The 20,966-nt window shown below is 46.3% G+C and overlaps 1 protein-coding gene across 7 annotated transcripts in view; it reads left to right on the top strand.

The window, feature by feature from the left end:
- The first annotated feature begins 2,154 nt into the window (after window positions 1-2,154).
- LOC308574123 (uncharacterized protein) overlaps window positions 2,155-20,966 on the top strand; it is a 36,996-nt gene continuing 18,184 nt past the window's right edge. Inside the window, exons 1-14 of one of the 7 annotated variants that reach the window (XM_081171588.1) lie at window positions 2,155-2,678; window positions 3,218-3,460; window positions 5,495-5,571; window positions 6,258-6,412; window positions 8,198-8,328; window positions 8,502-8,626; window positions 9,609-9,779; window positions 10,500-10,607; window positions 11,550-11,696; window positions 12,756-13,166; window positions 14,036-14,273; window positions 15,883-16,100; window positions 17,141-17,329; window positions 18,863-19,047. In XM_081171588.1, the coding sequence (XP_081027714.1) occupies window positions 3,369-3,460; window positions 5,495-5,571; window positions 6,258-6,412; window positions 8,198-8,328; window positions 8,502-8,626; window positions 9,609-9,779; window positions 10,500-10,607; window positions 11,550-11,696; window positions 12,756-13,166; window positions 14,036-14,273; window positions 15,883-16,100; window positions 17,141-17,329; window positions 18,863-19,047 (2,247 nt within the window). In that variant the 5' untranslated portion in view covers window positions 2,155-2,678; window positions 3,218-3,368. Of the gene's footprint in view, window positions 2,679-3,217; window positions 3,461-4,160; window positions 4,435-5,116; window positions 5,417-5,494; window positions 5,572-6,257; window positions 6,413-8,197; window positions 8,329-8,501; window positions 8,627-9,608; window positions 9,780-10,499; window positions 10,608-11,549; window positions 11,697-12,755; window positions 13,167-14,035; window positions 14,274-15,882; window positions 16,101-17,140; window positions 17,330-18,862; window positions 19,048-20,966 lie in introns of those variants that run through there. The other 6 variants (XM_081171589.1, XM_081171587.1, XM_081171590.1 and 3 more) reach the window with 6 other exon arrangements.

The raw sequence follows: 20,966 nt of genomic DNA on the forward strand, positions 1-20,966 counted from the left end.
GTGCTATTGACCCCAATATAGTTTCTGACTGCTTTGGCAAGTGCTTTGACACATGACATTAAAGGGCACACCCAATTCTAGCTTGAGCTGCATGTTCTGTATGTGAATGTTATTAAGGCGGTATAGATTTATTTGAAGAGCTTCCATGTCAAAGGGCATGTGTGCCAGGAAGTCCCACACTTTATTTATTACCATTTTTAGCAGCAATGTAAAAAACCCCAGCATAAGAACAAAACACACAGTATAATTTTGTAGTCATAGATATGGTAACATTAATATTGGCTCATAATATTGATGTAACCATATCCACCAAATAATAATAATAATAATAATAATAATAATAATAATAATAATAATAATAAATTTATACCCCACCCATCTGGCTGGGTTTCCCCAGCCACTCTGGATGGCTCCCAACTGAATATTAAAAACACAATGCAGCATTAAACATTGAAAACTTTCCTAAACAGGGCATACAGAAAAAACCCTTAATGATGCAAACAGTGATTTGGTTCTCTCTCTCTCCCCCCCCCCCCATGTTGTTGGGTACGCACACAGTGCAAACCTGTCTCAAGGAGAGAAATCCAGCTTCTATACCCTACCAAACAATACAATGCTTTTTGTACACCCTTATTTTGCAAGTGAGCCTGCCTGCTTTTCCTTAACCCCCACCCCAGCCCTTCACAATGGCAGATAGAAATATTACTTTCTGAGAGTTTTGAAAATACAATATCCCCACAGTGAAAATGCAATATCCTGCAGTGCGGTGGAGAAAGAGATGTGCCCACAGTGTAACAGATGATAAACAAATATGTATTGCATAATAAATTGATTGTGGCAAAAAGACCCAAGTCTCTACTCTTCTGAAGGAATAAACAAATAGCAACATTTATTCTGGTCTGGAAAAATTGTCTGCATGAACCATAACAAGGGCCGTAACCTGTAACAGTTATCTGCCACTGCAGCCTTTATTACTCAAATATTGGATTAGATACCAATCACAACTGCATGAGGGATTTGAGGGTGGCTGATTTCTCCAGGCACACTTTTTCATTCATTCATTTAAAAGCATTATATGCTGCTTGAAGCAGCCCAAGCATTTCCCCAGAGAACAGGGGGACAGCAGCAGTCATCGCATGAAGCCTAGGGCTGGGCAATATCTGGTTTTCAACATTGTGCTATACAGTGTATCACCAGCTAAACAGTGTGATATACCAATATATCAGGATGTCTGAAATAAGGATGAAGCTATTGGCTGGTTTCACGGTTTCTCCCACATTAGGATTTTTGCATAGGACACACACACACATCATGATTCGCGATATATTGCCAGGTGAAATATTATGAAACCAATATCCTGATATGGACTTCAAACTGGTTTTGGATAATGTATCAATTTATCACCCTGCCCTAGTAAATCCTGAATGAAGTCATGAGATTGGCAGGTGGGTGGTCCTTTGCACCACACCTGAAACTGGATGAGAGACACACAAGCTAGACTTCTATGGCAAAATTCCACCAACGGGGCGCCACAGCAGAGAAGGCCCTTCCTCATGCCACTGCCATGGGTTATGCTCCTCAGCAGAATTACACAAATGTCCTCCCCAGAAGATCTCAAAGCCCAGGCTGGCAGTGGCAGGAAGGAGCAAACAAGCAACCTATTATAATTGGAGCAGTTTTTAAAAACACTGTACCTTCGAGTGTTTTTTTATGTGCAACTTAGCTAGTAATGCGCAGCACCCTGGATGGTTTTCAACTAAGTTTTACTCTGAGTATTGTCATTGAAATAAATGAAAATGACTGTTACTGTAGGTCCATTAATTTCAGTGGGTCAAGTGAAACATAGCTGAATACTACCCCCTAAGTCCAGGGATGTGAGAGGTGGCATTTCTGTGTGGGTCCTTTCTGGTGGATGAGTACATGCGTGGCTGGCCCAAAACATTTTGCCACCTGTAGCAATGGATAGGATGGCACCTCCTGCCTGTTTCATGTACACAGAAGCTGACTGGACTGACAAGTGTCACTTACTGGTGTTGACCTATAAAGTCTTACACAGCTCAGGACCCCAGTGCCTTAAAGAAACAACTCTCCCCATACAAACCATCCCAGACCCTGTGCTTGTCATCTGAGGCCCTTCTCTATGTCCCACCTCCCTGAGAGGTTCGGAGGGTGACATCTAGGGATTCACCCATCCTTAGAGTGGGGTGTGCTGTTGTGCCAGACCTATAGTCTTTAGGCCTCTCCTTTTTGGCTCTAAAGGTCACTTTTCCTGGGCCACAGGAAGATGTTGTCATCTTCCTGCATATGGGGTTCTCTGTCAGGGGTGGGTTTGAGCTGATGGACATTGTGAACTATGGGTTAAAATTAAATGGTCTCATGTCTTGAGACCAATCCCCCATGTCTGGATGATCTGAGATAAGGGAGCCATGTGGCACTGGGTTACCATTGTGATACCTGGGAGGTCAAGTGTATGACTTGCTGAGTCATTTCATGACTACGTGTAGAGATGGGTATCATAGTCTCTAGGACATTGCATGCCTTGCTGCTGTCCTGTTTGCATGTCAGGAGCCTGAGTCAGGTGTAGGTCTGTAATAAAAAACACCAGTCTCAGTGAAGTTAACTCTTCATTCAAAGAAACTAGAACTACACAGTCCTAGTGATGCCAGCAACTCTTCTCAGTAAGAGAATGAGCCAGTTGTGAGGTGAGCCAGTTGTGAGGACTGAAGGTCCCTGTCTTCCCTTCCTCTCTGGGTTTTTTTCCAAGCTATCATAGACTGCGTCTGTATGCAACCAATCTCTCCTCTGATCTTTTCATTTCTCTATGTTTTCTGGAAGACTGGGGGTGGGGAGCGCATGTCTGTCTCCTGGCCCCCCCTTCCTCCCAAGGGTCATCTAGTTCAACTCCCTGCAATGCAGAATATGCAGGTTGCCAATACAGGATCAAACCTTGGCATTACCAGCTCCTCGCTCTAACCAACGGAGCTGAAACAGTGGTCTACTTAGTCCATGGAATAGCACTGGATGTGAGCTTGTTTCAGCGTTAAGCTTAGAATCATGGAACTGTAGAGCCCAAGGATAATCTAATCCAACTCCCCACAAGTCATGAATCTGTCCCCTAATGCGGGGCTCGAACCCACGACCCAGAGAAGAAGAGTTTCATGCTCCACCAACTGAGCTATCTCAGGTTGAGAAATGACAGATTGTTCTCACTTTTCAGGCTAGTCTTGGAAAGGGGCCATCTTTCGATATAAATCTTTTGATATAAAGTCAACACATCAAAGACTGCTGCTCCAGGGTCACTTAAAGCAGCTTCCGTCGTTCCTGCTCCTCTTGACGCAAACAGGATTTCAACACATACAGTCGAGTCAATGCAGCCATTGTTCACTGATTTTTCGGCCTGGTACATTTCCCCTTCTTCAGACATCTCACTGTCAGCACATAAAAGAACCATTCATTCATGGTAATGCTCCAAAGTATTGTGTCGGTCAATTAGCTGAGGTGCTCTAGTCTTATATGAGCCTTAGGATTGCAGCGTTAGAATCATAGAATCGTATGGCTGGAAGGGACCGCAAGTGTCATCTAGTCCAACCCCCTGCCATGAGATTAATAGTCATCTAGTCCCACCACCCTGAGATTAATAGTCTCATGTTCTACTGACTGAGCTTTCATGAAGCAAAAGCAACTGGAAAAAATTTCAGCATCAGAATCAAACTGCTTCAGAGAGCTAAATAGGTGTGATAGCTCTGTCAGTAAAGCACAAGGTGCTTCATCTCAGGGTTGTGGGTTCAAACCCACGTTGGGCAAAAAATTCCTGCATCCCCAGGTAGGACAATGGGAAAGCTCAGTTGGTAAGAGCATGAAACTCTTAATCCCGGAGTTGTGGATTCAAGTCCCATATTGGGCAAACGATTCCTGCATTGGCAGGCAGAAATTCAACAGGGGCAGCTGTCTCCCCATCCTAACCAGATGATGTTCAACAAATCTGTTGAGGTCTGCCGCAAAAACATGGTCATTCTGCAAAAGGGCCACTATTCTGCTCTCTTCTTGACCAAGGGAGGTGCTGCTTTTGCCTCATCAATTTTTTCACCTGTCCAGCTATGGGTGTTTTTGGTGTGTGTGTGGTCCCCCCCCAGTAGTTATTGTTTTTGAGTCAAAATTTATTTCCTAATGCCTTGTTTCCCCCCAGCACTGATCATCACCAGTAGACCACGAGACTCTTCATCTCATCAGAACTAGACCATTCTATGATCTATGACCAGCAGCAACAACTAGTAACAAAAGGCAGGCTGTGTTTCGGCCTAGTGGCTGGAACCTTTAAACCAAGCCTGCCTAGAGTTATCAGTTGCTAGGCAGCGCCCCAAAGCAAGCGGGATTTTTGAGAGTGTGTGCGATGCTGTGGTCGTTGCCACTCTCTCTTACACACACATAGGATAGGTTGCCTATTTCAGACCCCTCAACTGCTCCTCAACCATCCTGGTTTTTTGTGTGTGTGTGTGTGTGTGTGTGTGTGTGTGTGTGTGTTTTGTGACAGCACAGAGGCCATTTTGTAAGCATCCATACTGGGTGCTTTAACTACTCCTAGAGTCTTTCTGCTACAATGGCAGCTCTATAAATTAAGTCAGTCAATATATATGGGGAAAGCCAAGTGTAACTTTGAGAAGGATCTGAAATACTTCCTTTGAAGCTTGAATTTGTTTTATTCTGGATTGTTTGATTTTTTTATGGTGGGGGGTGAACCATGTATTCCTTGGAGGAAAAAGTAGGATAAAAATGCAATAAATAAGCTCTTCTGCTTACATCCTTAAGAAAGCTGGAGGGGCCAGCGAGATGGAGATGTCAGTTGCCAGCCTGGTGCCCAGAGATCTCCACGTGGTCACAATTGGACCTCTGCCCATTGCAAAACTCACCTGGGGATTTTTTTTTTATATAAGATATTTATTAAAGTTTCACAAATTATATAATCAAACACAACAATACAAACAAACACAAACAAGAAAAAAACCAAAACACATATAATTTCAAATCCTTGTTTTGTTAAAATTTACTTCACCAACCTCCTCATACCTCCCCTTTCTGCATTCCAATTTCAAATATTTAGTTCAGCAAATCCTCACCCTTAATTTTATCTAATTGTTAACCTTTCTTTTCTTTTAACTTAATCTTTACAGCTGTAATCCACTTAATTTCTAAAGCCGCATCATTTTAACACTCATTAATTTTACAATGTTTCTTAAGATAGTTCTTAAATATACTCTGGCTTCTCCTCAGATCGTATAAATCTTTCGCCTTTTTCACCTGGGGAATTTTGAACAGTGCTGGGTACAGAGACCAGAAAATTTGCTACATTACCACATGAATTGGTAGCATTGAATTGAAGGCATGAGGAAGACCAGTATGCAGTCTGTTCCTTGACAAGGTTGGGAACATGTCCTGGCAGGGGATGGAGATCTCCTATCCCAGAGAAAGACTAACTGTGATGTAATTTCGATTTTAGGGTGATGGGGTCAGCGGCTCTAAGGAGATCAGAGATGGTAGTCCGAGTCGTGTTGGGATTGCTCTTCGCCAGTTCTGGTAGGAAGTTCCTGGAGGAAGACAAGAGATAAAAAGTGGGAAGATCACAATATTTATTTCAAGTCCCCTGGCTTTTCTTTCTTCTTCTTATGGACGCAACTGAGCAAATTCTGAGTCATTTTATCTGTGGATAAAATTATGAGGGGTGTGTGTGTGTGTGTGTGTGTGTGTGTGTGTGTGTGTGTGTGTGCAAGCAAAATCCTAGGTGTCAGAGTCAACTGTTAGGCTGGCAAGGCAAAGGAGATAAAGGCTGTCTGTAACCAGCAAGAGCAGTTCTCCTTAGAATAATAGAATCATATATTTGGAAGGGACCACACAGGTCATCTAGTCCAACCCTCTGCAATGCAGGAAGTTGGAGTTATTGTTCTTTTTTGCTCAACTGAGGTTTTAAAGCAGAGATTGGATGGCCATCTGTCATGGATGTTTGAGTGGAGATTCCTGCATTGGAGGGGGTTGGGCTAGATGACCCTCAGGGTCACTTCCTATTCTATGATTCTGTGGTTCCCAGACCAGCAAGCAGGCCCAACCCAAAAGCATTTCTAGTGCCCAGGAACACCATCTGACATGCCCCTTCCCTCCTTTGTCCAAATCCCCAGCTTTGAGAGGTGGGAACAAGAAGCTACTGTTTTGAAAGTTAGCAACAAGAAGATAACATTTTACTGATGCCACCTTTCCTTTCCACACAGTGCTGGGGTTGTGCCCCCCAAGATGGATCCTGTACAGGAATGAGCTTTGCCTTTACATCCCAGCTGGCTCTCTTGTTCTGTCCTGGAGTGAAGCCAGAGTCTTCTGCAGGGACCAAAAGGCAGACCTGGTTGTCATTAAGGATTACCACAAGCAGGTAAGAGGCGGATTTTGCAAGCTGCAGGCTGGGAATGCTTTAGTTTGGGAGGGAGGAAGCGAGGGAAACCTCACTTGAGGTTGACTGCCTGGCATAGAATCCAGGTCTGACCCAGGTATGGCAATGGCCAGGTGCTCTAGGTGCCGTGTTTCATTTCTGCTTTATCTTTTAAAGGAAAAATCTCAAAGTGGTTGACAACCCACTAAAACATCCAATCAAACAATCCAGAAGGGGTTCAAGGAAAATATTGCAGATCCTTCTCAAAGTGACAATTTGCTTTCCCCATATTTATTGACCAACTTAATTGATAGAGTGGTCCCATAGCAGAATTTCTTTAGGAAGCCAGTGTGCTGTAGTGGTTGAAGAGTTGAACCAGGACCTGGGAGATCAGGGTTCAACTCCCCACTCAGCCAGTCATGAAGTTCACTGCGTGACCTTGGAGTCAATCACAGACTCTTAACCTACTTCGCAGGGTCGTTGTAGGGATTAACTGAGGAGGAGGCGAACCAAGAGATCTCTGCAAAATGCACCCGGCACCTGGCGAATTTCTAACACTGTTCAGAACCCTTTTCTATTCTGCACCCAATGAGGGCTCTTGAGTCCCAGGTCGGCTAGGTCATTTCCTGAGCCCAGGAACATAAACAGCTAGTGCAACTAGCTGAGCATTGTCTGCACTGACTGGCAGCAGCTCTCCAAGATTTCATGCAAGGACGCTGCCCCAGCGCTACCCAGAGATGCTGCCTTCTGCATGCAAAGCAATTGCCCTAACACCAAGCCATGGCCCCTTTCCTGTAGAAGTCCCTGGCAGAGACTGTTGGGAAAGTGGCGAAAGTTATGCTGCCTGCCTTTGCTCCCACTGCAGGACAGCTCAGTCGGTAGAGCATGAAACTCTTTTTTTAAAAAATATTTTTTATTACAAATTTAAACAAAACATATTATCTTAATACATATCATCCTTAATTCCCCCCATTCCCCCCTCCCCCCATAAAATAACCCACCCTCCCCTCCCCCCTGACTTCCCTCAGCTCCAGTCTCTGGTTTCTCTACAAATACTATTCTCTGCATATTACAAAACTGTATAAATCCTTAATTTATCTGGCTGGTTATTGTCCATAAAAAGTTTGTGAGTGTTTATTCAAAACCTGCCAAGGAGTCCAGTTCACTTTGTTGTTTCTTTAAGTACTTTGTAAAAGGTTCCATTCATCATTAAAGTCACAGTTATCCTTGTCCCATAGTTTATGTGTCAATTTTGCCAATTCTGCATAGTCCATCAGTTTCTCTTGCCATAGTTCTTTAGTCGGGGTTTCCTCATTCTTCCACCCTTGTGCTATTAAGACTCTCGCCGCCGTTGTTGCATACATGAAGATATTTTTCAGCTTCCTTGGCAGGTCTTTTCCTACAATCCCTAACAGAAATGCTCCAGGTTTCTTAACAAATGTTAGATGGAACATTTTCTTCAGTTCATTGTATATCATTTCCCAAAACTTTTTAATTTCATTACAATCCTAGCACATATGATAAAATGTCCCCTCCTTTTCCTTACACTTCCAACACACATTTGAACTGGTTTTATACATTTTACCTAACTGCACTGGAGTTATATACCATCTATACATCATCTTCATATAATTTTCTTTCAGCAAAGAACAATCTGAGAGCATAAAACTCTTAATCTTGGGCAAAACGATTCCTGCATTGCAGGGGTTTAGATTAGATGACCCTTGGGGTTCCTTCCAACTCAACAATGTTATGATTCTGTGATTTTATTATGCTGCCTTTGCACAGATGTTCCTGACGGAACTCTCAGACAGCACCCGGGAAAATGCCTTGCACTACTGGATCGGGTTAGCATGGCGAGAGGCAAGCAGTCAGCTCGCCTGGGTGGATGGGACCCCATTATCGCAGAGCTGGTACAGGTAAGAGAACCTTGATGCGTGGCTCTGGTGGCAGAGGGCTCCAGTGTGGGGCTTCAACCCACAACCCCAAGATCAAGTCTCCTGCTCTGCCGACGGAGCTATAAAAGTGGTTTGCTAAGAGATCAGAAGCAAGTTCTTTGCTTTTGGATCTTGAACTCTTTCTGCTTTATCAGAAACTGGCTCCAAGGCCACCCCAAGAAGGAGCGTTGCACACAGCTCGTGGGCATCTACGCTGGCCAGTGGAGGGACTGGGATTGCGGTGCCAACGTCTCCTTCATCTGTGAGATGCCCATGAAAGGTAAGAGCAAAGAGGGTGTCTCCTTCCCAGCCTCGACATTCAGCAGCCAGCAGGAGGCATAATGATGGAGGCTATTGAAATACTGCATTTTGCTGATGAATGGAGAGAGCCAACCCCAGCAGCCCTCACTAATTTTAATAGTAGTAGTAGTAGTAGTAGTAATTGTTGTTGTTGTAGTAGTAGTATTTATATCCTGTCCTCTGGCTGGGTTTTACCTCCCCATCACCCAGGGTCGGCATGGAAGGGGTCCCTTGACGCTTCAAGACTTAGTAGCCATTGATAGGCCTCTCCTCTGTGCATCACACTGTTGACTCATGTTATGCTTGTTGTCCACTAAGTCCCCTAGACCCTTTTCACATGTACTACTAGTAAGCCAGGTGTCCCCCACCTTATATTTGTGCAGATGGTTTTTCCTACCAAGGTGCAGAACCTTACATTTGTCCCTGTTGAAATTTTGCTAGTTTGGGCTCAGTTCTCCAATCCGTTAAGGTCATCTTGAAACCCGATTCTGTCTTCTGTGGCATTAGCTACCCCTTTCATTTTGGGGTCATCTGCAAATTTGCATCCCCTCAATTCCTTCATCCAAGATGTTAAACTACAGCGGACCCAGGACAGAGCCCTGTGGCAGCCCCCCTTTCCCCCCAGGATGACGAGGAACCATTAACGAGCACACTTTGGGTTCAGCCAGGCAACCGGCTACAAATCCATCTAACAGTTTCCTCGTCCAGCTCACATTTTACCTGCTTCTTCACAACAATATCATGGGGGATTTTGTCGAAAGCCCTGCTGGGGGAAGTGCAAAGGGGATCTCTGGATTTCAGGAGGAGAAAATGTGGAGGAGAACGCTGGGTGGATGAAGGGGAAATAAAGGCAGTGTGAGGAGTTCACCATCTACATTAATCTAAACTGTGGACCTGCCCACCAACTTCATAGCTGCACCTTCTTGTACCTCTCTCTCTCCCCTTGTGCCTTTCCTGTTTAGATGCCCTCCCTGGCTCTGTGAGGAAAGTGCCCTTCCGCTCCCACTGCTACGCCTTCCATTTCCCATCCTTCCGGGAACTGAGGTCGTGGAGAGAGGCCCAGTCTTTTTGCCAGGAATCTGGGGAGGGCCTCGCAATTGTTGGAGATGAGGAGCAGAACACCTTCCTGTCAGGTGAGGGATGGAAGCAGCAAACCAGTAGCCAAGACAGTAGCATTTTGGGCTGATCTAGCTGGGCTCCTCTTAGAATAATGGACTCATAGTTGGAAGGGACCTCAAGGACCATCTGTCTAGTAGTCCAGCCCCCTGCAGTGCAGGAATCCTTTTGCCCAACACGGGGCTCGAACCCACGAACCAGAGATAAAGAATCTCATGCTCTACCAATTGAGATATGTGCTTCTTATTAGTTTTTTAAGTGCCCTTAGGGGATGGCTGTTGCCATTTATCTCTTTATATTTTAAATATTTTGGGGGCTGCTTTTCTGGGCAAATGCCCCTTTAAAGATGCTTACAGTCAAAAGCAACAAAAAAATGAAACTAACAGTGGAGATTTTCAAAACTTAAAAGAGCACCTGTACCCAAATGCCGCCCTCAGGATAACTCTCTTCCTCCTCCTCTTCAGTTGGTACAGTGTGGTGCTGATAATGCCAAGGTTGCAGGTTTGATCCCCGTATGGGACAACTGTGTATGCCTGCATTGCAGGGGGTCAGACTAGATGACCCTCGGGTCCCTTCCCGACCTATAATTCTATGATTCTATGAGATGGTGGCATTTATTGTCCCCATTCAAACTGGGAGGTAGTAGTGATGGTTTTGCACTGAAAGAGGGTGCGGGGAGCTGGCCATCTAATCCTTACCAAGAAACATCTGTGATGGTTTCTCCTTTTCCTCCCCAGATGCCTTTCCTGAGGACGGCTGGCAGATGTGGATCGGGCTGCGCTTTGGCACCTCATGGAGGTGGAGCGACTCGTCAGCTCCCCCAGCCTATTTCCGGTGGCATCTGGGTATGTTGAGTCCAAGCATGATTGCTCCTGAACAGAAGGGTCCTGAATCACAGCTGGTTCTCTGTGTCAGAACTCTTGGTTGCCGTCCAGAACTGCATAAAAACTAGAATCATAGATTTGTAGAGTTGGAAGGGACCCCAACTCAACCCCCTGTAATGCAGGAATCTCAACTCAAGCATGATGACAGATGGCCATCCAACCTCTGCTTAAAAACCTCCAAGGAAGGAGAGGCCACCACCTTCTGAGGGGGTCCAATCCTCAGTTGAACAGCTCGTACTGCCCTAAAGCTGTTCCTAACATTTAGTCACAACCCTCTTTCTTGTAACTTGAATCCATTGGTTCGAGTCTTAGGCTCCAGAGCAGCAGAAAGCAAGCTTGTTCTATCTTCCATGTGATGACCTTAAGATATTTGAAGATGGCTCTCATCTGTCCCATCAGTTTCCTCTTTTTCAGGCTAAACATACCCAACTCTCTCTACTGTTCCTCATAAGACTTGCTCCATAAGACCTGGGGCTCTTTATTATTTTATTGCCCCTATTTATTTATTTATTTATTTATTTATTGCATTCATATCCCACATTTTTCTACAAGGAGCTCTTTCCCTCCACCCTTAATCCCCTTAATCCCCACAACAACAATGCCCAAATTAAGATTTGAACCCTGGTCTCTCCCAGGCCCTAGTCTGCAATACCACATTGACTCAGCTGGGGTTCCTTCTCCACACAAATGGGCTGTGGGATGGGGTGTTGAGGCTGGGGGAAGGGTGTGGAATGGGCCTAAAGTTCTTGCCCATTTCCCACTTGGGGTGGGAAAGAAGTGCAGGAAGTGATAATGAAGGTAGCATTAGGAAGTGTGTTGGGACTTCCTGGAGACAAGGTAGGAGGCCGTGGCTAGAAGCCACTTGGATGGGCTCTTACAACCCCTGGCTGCTCTATTCTCTAGGAAAAGCCCCTGAACAGGTGAAGGACCAGTGTGTGGTGCTGAGTCTCCAGCCCACCAATATGGCCCAGCATGGGACATGGCAAACCAGACCGTGCAATGAGCATCCTACGACCGAAATAACAGGATTTGTCTGCCAGCACAGATATGGTGAGTGCCATAGATGCTCAAGGGCAACAGAGGGGCCGCAGACAGGCTGGAGCAGACAGAGAGAGAGAGCTGCCTCTTAACGCCTCTCTTCTCATGAGTGGAGAAAAGGGGAGCTAAAATCACAAAGCAATTTGCAGTATAAAAGCACCACTCAGGTGTGAAACTGTTGGATTTTCATCTGAAATGCTGGACATCATCTCAAGGAAAGCAGCTGATAATAATGATAGCGATAACGATATCTGTAACGGTAACGGTAACCAGAACTGTAACTGTAACCATAACCGTAACAGTATGATATCGATTAACGATAACGATAAACATAACAGTAACGATAATGGTAATGGTAACAGTAACAATGTTATTAATTGTACTCTGCTCCAGCCACTCTGAGATCCAAGGAATTGCAAACCCCTAATTAGCAAATTCCTGATAAATTAGGTAGAAAGACTAGAGGAACAGACTATGCAAAGGGCTGGCAACAAACCTGTGAAGGACTGAGCTGACAGTTTGAGACAAAATCCCTCTCCAAAGGCTTTTATGGGAAATCTTGGAAGAAAGCCCTCATGTAGGGGGGTAGCTTTCATCCCCTTGAATTATAATTATAATTATTTAAATTATGCCAACCTTATATAAATTATATGCCACCCTTCATCAAGATCTCAGAGTGGTTTACAAGAGGCAATTCAAAAAAGGCATGCTCATTTTGGTTTCAGAATCGGCATTTCGTAACTGCATAAAATCCTTCTGAAAGATAAAAGAATCTGGATTTGGGGGACAAGTTTGGGAACCTCAGATTCCACATGTGAATTTTTGTAGGTCGCTGCCCCTCCCAATCCCTTTTGCCTCGGCAGGGGGTGGGGGGAGAGGCAGTGGCTGAGTGCTAGGGGGCTGATCCAAAAGGCGGGTGGGCTTCTTGTGGGATGGAGCCCTCCGATGCTTCCTCTCACAGGCTCTGAATGAAATGGGTGTTGGGAGTCCTTGAGTCGAGCTCCGCCAATAACAGCAGGCTCCTCCGCCTTCCCTTCCCTGGGCCTAATTTGCTCCCATCTCTGTTGCCAGATTTTTGTGGTCCGCCGGAGCCTGTGTACTTTCCCCTCCCTGGCGGGATAGGTCCGCACGCCACAGCTGACGTCACCTTCTCTTTCCCTGGTCATTCTTCCTGCACCCTGTCCTTGGCTGGCCTCCACACCGATGCCACTCATTTCCGTCTAAGCCTGGAATCCAATGCCACCCACGTGCATGGCAGTGTCACCACAGATCTCGGCGGCTCCCTGGAGCGCAAGAACTTTTCTGGGGTGCCCTTTTCGCCTGGGCTGTTCAGCACATGGAGCCTCTTCACTTACCCTGATGGCCTCGCAAGCTTCTTGGACCACCAGGAGCATTTCCGTCTCTCCAGCGCCCAAGACATTCCCTTCGCAAACCTCGGCTCCTTGAGGATTATAGGAGCAACCGTGGCCAACGCGTCTCTAGGTAGGTTGGGGTGGATTTTTTGGGGGGGAGGGACACAAAGAAGAGTCCCCCTTGCTTTTGAACCAGCAGAAGGTGGGCAAACATTGATGTTTCTGTAAAGAGACATGGGGGGTCCCTGCAGCAAGCCCCTTCCACCTGGTTTCCTTGGAATTCATGTCAACAGAGGCCAATGAAGTTTCTGCACTGTCAGGTTCTCTCCTTGACATATATCTGCTAGCTGAGCATGATAGTCAGAAATCTGCAAGCAGTGCAACCTTTGCTTTGCATGTTGCAAGACTGCCAGCTTTTTCTTTCTCTTTTTTTGGATGCACAGACACCATTTTCCATGCACAGACACCATCACCTCCAACAAGGGGGGGGGCAGTACAACCAAACATGGTGTAGTGGTTAGAGTGTCAGGTTTTGGACCTGGGAGATCAGGGTTCAACTCCCCACTCAGTCATGAAGCTCACTGGGTGACCTTGGAGTCAGCCGCAGCCTCTTAGCCTACCTTGCAGGCTCGTTGTAGGGATTGACTGAGGGGGGGGGGTGAACTATGGACTCCTTGGAGAAAAAGGTGGGAGATAAATGAAATAAATAAACCTTTCTGCTAACTTGCTTGCATAAGAAAGCTGGAGAATCAGGTGGAGATCACCAACCTGGTGCCCAGAGATCTTGACGCAGTCGCAATTGGACCTGTGCCAGTCTCAAAGTGCGACTGACCTGCAGCCCACCCTCTCAATTCCCTCCAAGTCCACCACTGATTGTTTCCAGGAATAGCTGGAGGAGGGCAGGGAAAGGCTACAAAGGCTTTTTGTGCTTTCCCAGAGAATCTGCAAACGAGGGTGCTCACATTGTTCAGAGGCTGAGCTCTTTGCCTTCCCTTCCAGAGTATCGCCTTTCTTTTGACCTACACTTCCCCAGCAGTGGCAGCAGCCTGCAGCTGGAAGATGCCATACGCCGCTACCTCAACAACTTCGCCATCGGGCTGTGGGTTCGAAGTCAACCTGCTGCTGCTGCCGCTGGCTCCCGCAAGATGTGCCTGGTCAGCTATGCGCTAAAGTGGAGGCAGCCAGAGTTTGCCCTCTTCCTCCTCTCCCCCTCGGGGCTGGAGTTCCACATCAAGGGGTAAGCAGGAGGTCCCTCCACTGGCAATGGTGGTTTTAAATGATGCTTCCCTCCCAGCTTTTGGTCTTGGGTGTGGTTTTGAGGTTTTATGACATTTTATATGGGGTTTCTATACTGTGTGTGTATAATGCTATATATTACATATCTCCACAATTCTATGATTCTATGTCCTTTGCTGCCGCTCTAACTTGGGCACCAAAATGTTTCGAACTGGTGCCCTCTCACCATCCCAGTTGCCAGGAAGCCACTAAGTTTCTTTGTACTCCCAATGTCCATTATGTGAGGGGGATAGCTCAGCTGGCAGAGCATGCGACCCTTAATCTCAAGGTCGTAGGTTTGAGCCCCACATTGGGAAAAAGATTTCTGCACTGCAAGGGGTTGGACTAGATGACCCTCATGGTCCCTTCCAGCTCTATGATTCTATTATCCCAGTTCCCTGTATTCTTTGGGTGTGGGAGGGAGTCGTGTGCTTTAAATGTGCTTGATGTGGATGTGGCCTCAGTTAAGGAGAGTTTCATCAACGAGCCACCTACCAAGCAATTTACAGCAATTCCAAAATTATAATTTTTGACCTCATGACTATAAATGATGTGATCTGAACAAGCCAGGAAGCTGGCATGAAATGTATTCTTTGAAATGCATTTGCTGATTTATCTGCACACATCCCAGCCTGAGCATGGAAAGGTAAAAGTGATCCACAGTGATCCATGCGACGGTCATCTCCAGGCTTGACTACTGTAATTCGCTCTATGCGGGGCTGCCCTTGAAGCTGTCCCAGAAACTCCAGCGGGTGCAGAATGCTGCAGCGAGGCTCCTCACGGGGTCTCTGCCATGGGAGCATATTCACCTAGTGCTTTTCCAGCTGCACTGGCTCCCGGTGGAGTACAGTGCCAGATATAAGGTGCTGCTTTTGACCTTTAAAGCCCTTCACGGCCTAGGACCCTCGTACCTACGGGACCGCCTCTCCCGGTATGCCCCACGGAGGACATTAAGGTCCATAAATAGCAACACCCTAGTGGTCCCGGGCCCTAAGGAAGTTAGATTGCCTTCAACCAGAGCCAGGGCCTTTTCAACTCTGGCTCCAGCCTGGTGGAACGCTCTGCCTCATGAGACCAGGGCCCTGCAGGATCTGATTTCTTTCCGCAGGGCCTGTAAGACAGAGTTGTTCTGCCTGGCCTTTGGCTTGGAGCCAATTTGATTCCCTCCCTCTCTTTCTTTTTTCTTTTCCTTCTCCTCCTGCGATGAGGCTACATTTTAATATTTTAATGTTTCAGTATTTTAATGCTGTATTTTAATTTTGTTTTTAAGTTGTAATCATTCAACTTGTTTTTATTATTGCTTGTAAGCCGCTCTGAGCCCGGCCTTGGCTGGGGAGGGTGGGGTATAAATAAAAATTGTTGTTGTTGTTGTTGTTGTTGTTGTTGTTGTTGTTAAAAGGAGAACCCAGATAGCTCAGTTGTTAGAGCATGAGACTCTTAATCTTAGGGTTCTGGGTTTGAGCCCAATAATGGGCAAAATATTCCTGCACTGCAGAGGGTTGGACTAGCTGACCCTTGCTGTCCATTCCACTTCTATGATTCTATCACTTCTTCCCGGTTTCTCTTTGCAGGTCAGTGATGTTCAGCGGCACCCAGGGCTCCTTTATGGATGGATCCTGGCACCATGTGGCCGTCTCGGTCTCCAGCGCTCCTGGCTACCCGTCCTTCAAGGTCTTCGTGGATGGATTTCTCTGGGAGCCACACTTCGCTGAGAGTAGCAGCTTCCTGAGGAAGGGGCTCTCCCTTGGGGGGAAGCTGACAATTGGACAGCTAGAAGTGGGCAGCAGAGGTAAGTCCCTCCTTTGCACAGAGGCTGTAGGCTTGCCCTGTGGCTGTAGTATAGAAACCCCATATAAAATGTCATAAAACCTCAAAACCACATCTGCAGATGACACCAAACTGGGAGGGGTGGCTAACACCCAAGAGGACAGGATCACACTTCAAAACGACCTTAACAGATTAGAGAACTGGGCCAAAACAAACAAGATGAACTTTAACAGGGAGAAATGTAAAGTATTGCACTTGGGCAAAAAAAATGAGAGGCACAAATACAAGATGGGTGACACCTGGCTTGAGAGCAGTACATGTGAAAAGGATCTAGGAGTCTTGGTTGACCACAAACTTGACATGAGCCAATAGTGTGACGCGGCAGCTAAAAAAGCCAATGCAATTCTGGGCTGCATCAATAGGAGTATAGCATCTAGATCAAGGGAAGTAATAGTGCCACTGTATTCTGCTCTGGTCAGACCGCACCTGGAGTACTGTGTCCAGTTCTGGGCACCACAGTTCAAGAAGGACACTGACAAACTGGAACGTGTCCAGAGGAGGGCAACCAAAATGGTCAAAGGCCTGGAAACGATGCCTTATGAGGAACGGCTAAGGGAGCTGGGCATGTTTAGCCTGGAGAAGAGGAGGTTAAGGGGTGATATGATAGCCATGTTCAAATATATAAAAGGATGTCATATAGAGGAGGGAGACAGGTTGTTTTCTGCTGCTCCAGAGAAGCGGACATGGAGCAATGGATCCAAACTACAAGAAAGAAGATTCCACCTAAACATTAGGAAGAACTTCCTGACAGTAAGAGCTGTTTGACAGTGGAATTTGCTGCCAAGGAGTGTGGTGGAGTCTCCTACTTTGGAGGTCTTTAAGCAGAGGCTTGACAACCATATGTCAGGAGTGCTCTGATGGTGTTTCCTGCTTGGCAGGGGGTTGGACTCGATGGCCCTTGTGGTCTCTTCCAACTCTATGATTCTATGATTCCATGATTCTATGATTCTGTGATTCTAAGGGGCTCTTACCACATCCCTGCATGTTGGGGCTTCATTGTAGGGACCAGCCGCTTTGTGGGTGATCTGAGTGAAGTCAACCTGTGGGACCGAGCCTTGCCCGAGGTTTCCATAAAGCAGATGGCAGCCTCAAGGACTCGGTGGAAGTTCCCTGGGAACGTGGTGAGCTGGAGCACACTGGTAGCAAAGAAGCCTTCCTCTGTGCAAATCAGCACTGCGAGCCAAGACCCAGGTAAGAGGGCTGGTGCAGCCAGATATATAAGCTAATCGCCAAATGGCACCTTAAACCTAAGTTACAGTCGCCGCAATGGAATGTCTAGGCACCAACTCCCCCCCAATGAATATTTGTTTTTGTTGTTATCATTTCTATACCGCTTTATATTTTAAAGGAAAAATCTCAAAGCGGTTGACAACACATTAAAACATCCCATCAAACAATTCAGAATAAAACAAATTCAAGCACCTAGGGAAATATTTCAGAACCTTTCAGTGACATTTAGCTTTCCCCATACTTGTCGACCAACTTAATTAAAAGAGCTGCTCCATAGCAGAAGTAAATCTAGGAAGCCAGTGTGCTGTGGTGGTTAGAGTGTCAAAACAGGACCTTGGGAGAACAGGGTTCAGATCCCCAGCCAGCCAGCCATGAAGCTCATTGAGTAGCCTTGGAGTCAGTCGCAGCCTGTTAACCTACCTCACAGGGTTGTTGTAGGCAATGACTGAGGAAGGAGTGAACCATGGAGTCCTTGGAGGAAAAGGTGGGCTATAAATGCAATAAATAAGCTCTTCTACCTACCTGCTTGGGACGCGGGTGGCGCTGTGGTCTAAACCACCGAGCCTAGGGCTTGCTGATCATAAGGTTGGCAGTTCGAATCCCTGCGACAGGGTGAGCTCCTGTTGTTTGGTTCCAGCTTCTGCCCACCTAGCAATTCGAAAGCACATCAAAGTTCAAGTAGATAAATAGGTACCACTCCAGCAGGAAGGTAAACGGCGTTTCTGTGCGCTACTCTGGTTTCGCCAGAAGTGGCTTAGTCATGCTGGCCACATGACCCAGAAAAACTGTCTGCAGACAAACGCCAGCTCCCTTGGCCTATAGAGCGAGATGAGCGCACAACCCCAGAGTCGTCCACGACTGGACCTAACTGTCAGGGTATCTTTACCTTTACCTTTACCTACCTGCTTAAGAAAGAAGGGCCGGCCAGATGGAGAGGTAGTTGCCAACCTGGCATCCAGAGATTGCCACATGGTCGCAACTGGACCTGTGCCAGTCACAAAACGTGCCTGGCGCCTGGCGAATTTAAAACACTGGATGAAGCCCAGGATCAAAGGGGGAGGGGTGAGGGCAGGCAGCAGCTTGGGCTACTAAGGGGACAGTGTGGTGTCACCATGTGACCTTCATCTCGGGTTGTGGGAAGCAGCTTTTAGCTCCTGTGAGACATGGGCTCCGGACTGAGAGGAGATATGAAAGCTATCTTCAAATATCTCAAAGGCAGTCACATGGAAGGTGGAGCAAGCTTTGTTTCCCCCCACTCCGGAGGGTAGGGCTTAAAGCAATGGCTGTAAGTTACAAGAAAGGAGATCCCAACTAAGCATTCTGTCATAAGGAGTGCTCAACAGTGGAATGGACTTCATCTGAAGATGGTAGACTCTCCTTCCTTGAATGTTTTTAAGCAGAGGTTGGATGCTTGAGTTGAGATTCCTACATTGCAGGGGGTTGGGCTAGATGACCCTCGGTCTTCCAACTCTATGATTCTGTGATTCACCACAGGCACCGCCTTCGTGTGGTTTGGGTTCCTTCGGCTCAGAGGCAAACAGTCAGCCCTGTGCACCGATCCAGAGCAGTCCCTGGTCTATATTGAGCTTGCGCTGGACCAGCGCCTCAAATGTGCTTTCTGGGGGCTGCAGCCAAATGGTCGACTCCGCAACATCGCAGACCCTCCTTCCTGCCTTCAGGTAAATGGAACTGGCACTCCCTCTCCTGAATGATGTCAAGGGATAAACTCTTTGATAGTGGTGGAGTGAGGGGGGCAGGAGGAATCGGCCACCCTATTTATTTATTTATTTGCATTCTATGACTGCTTTTAATCTCAGTCGTCTCTTTCCAGTCTCTCAAATCTACAGGGAAAAAGCTTTTATTTATGATATTGGTTAATTTGAAGTGGTTGCTAGATCACAGCAACTCCTTTTCCAGTTTTTATTTATGTCCTTACTAATTTTTTCTTAAGTCACAGTAGAACACACAAAGAGTCTCTGTTTTCACATCACTGAATTGTTCCAACAAAGCAATATGTTGTAGGCAATAAGGGCTCACCCAGACTGCTTTCGATTCACACCCCTTAAAGCAGCTTAAATTTATACAAGCTTCTTTTTAGGAGCTGATTGATTCTCTCTCTCTCACACGCACACATTTATTTCCCCTCCGCTCCTGAGAAGACAAGCAGGGGGCAGGGTCCTTTGCAGGGGGTGCCAACACCCCAAATCCTTTAGGGAAAGAAATGCAAGATAGTGCTTCAAAACAACCTGCTCTGGCATAGTTCAGGGTCATGGTTTTGAGCCCCATGGTGGGCCAAATAATCTTGCAAAACAGAGCATTGGAATACAGTGGCACCTTGGTTCTCAAACGGCTTATTTGTTGAACAAATCAGCTCCCAAATGCTGCAAACCCGGAAGTGTTCTGGTTTGCGAACGTTTTAAAGGAAGTCAACTGCAGCTTCCGCTTGGGGGAAGGAAGCTCCTGCAGCCAATCAGAAGCCGCGCCTTGGTTTTCGAATGGTTTCAGGAGTTGAACAGACTTTCGGAACGGATTAAGTTCAACAACCAAGGTACCACTACTGAGGAGCCTTGTGGTCCCTTCCAGCTCCACATTCTATGATTCTATGTACCTTTTTTGGGGGGGGGGGAACCCCACTGCCTCTTCTGCTTATTTTCCAGCATGAACCTGAGGAGACGGACGGGGCAGCAGGAGATTCCTCACCCTGATGCTGGTGGGGGCCTCTTGGCTAAGTCCTGGGGTTTTGCTCATGCATTTCAAAAAAACCACCAATTAATTAATTACATTGATATACCCTGCTTCATCTGAAGATCTCAAGGCAGTTCAAAAGATTAAAGAGCAGGATAAAAGCACAAATAAATTGAACAGAAACAAAACAAAACAAAAACAGCCTTTAAAACACATTTAGAAGGCTGCAGAATATTAATCAGCCCACCATGTTATTTTTGGAAAGGTGAAGACTCACTGCACAGATATACATAAAAGGTCAGTGTTGTTGTTGTTTTTTTAAATGCAACACAATGTTTTAAAAATGCAACAGCCCATTGAGTGCAGACTCGCTGACCAACCATTTGACTTGGTGGCAGGTAGCCTCAGTGGCAAAGGCCGTCTCTCTTCCCCTCACACCAGCTGTATACCCACCATACTTCATTTAAAACACCCCCGTTCCAAAAGGGTGCTGGGAATTGTAGCTTTGTGAGGGCTGAGCTACAGTTCCCAAGATTATTTAAAGGAAGGAGATGAGCATCAGGAATATGGCACACATGCAGCCACCAGCACTGCCGGTTTGAAACCAGCTTGGAACAGCATCCACTGCCCTGCATTTCCCAGCTCTAGAAACTGCATTTTTGTGTGAGTGCTGCTATTTTCTTTTAGGTGTTCCTTGTCCCTTTCACAGAAAAACTACTTGTTTAGGAGTCATGAGAGTTAAATAGATTTAAGTCTGTAGTTTCGGGGTGACATCTCAAGGCAGTTTTTAAATGTTTGATTGTTTTGCTGTGTTTTTATATTCTGTTGGAAGTTGCTCAGAGTAGCTGGGACAACCCAATCTGATGGGCGGTGTAAAAATAATAAAATTATTACTAAATTATTATTACAAAGA

Source organism: Podarcis bocagei (genome assembly GCF_964188305.1).
Source record: "Podarcis bocagei genome assembly, chromosome: 15".
Lineage (NCBI taxonomy): Eukaryota > Metazoa > Chordata > Lepidosauria > Squamata > Lacertidae > Podarcis > Podarcis bocagei.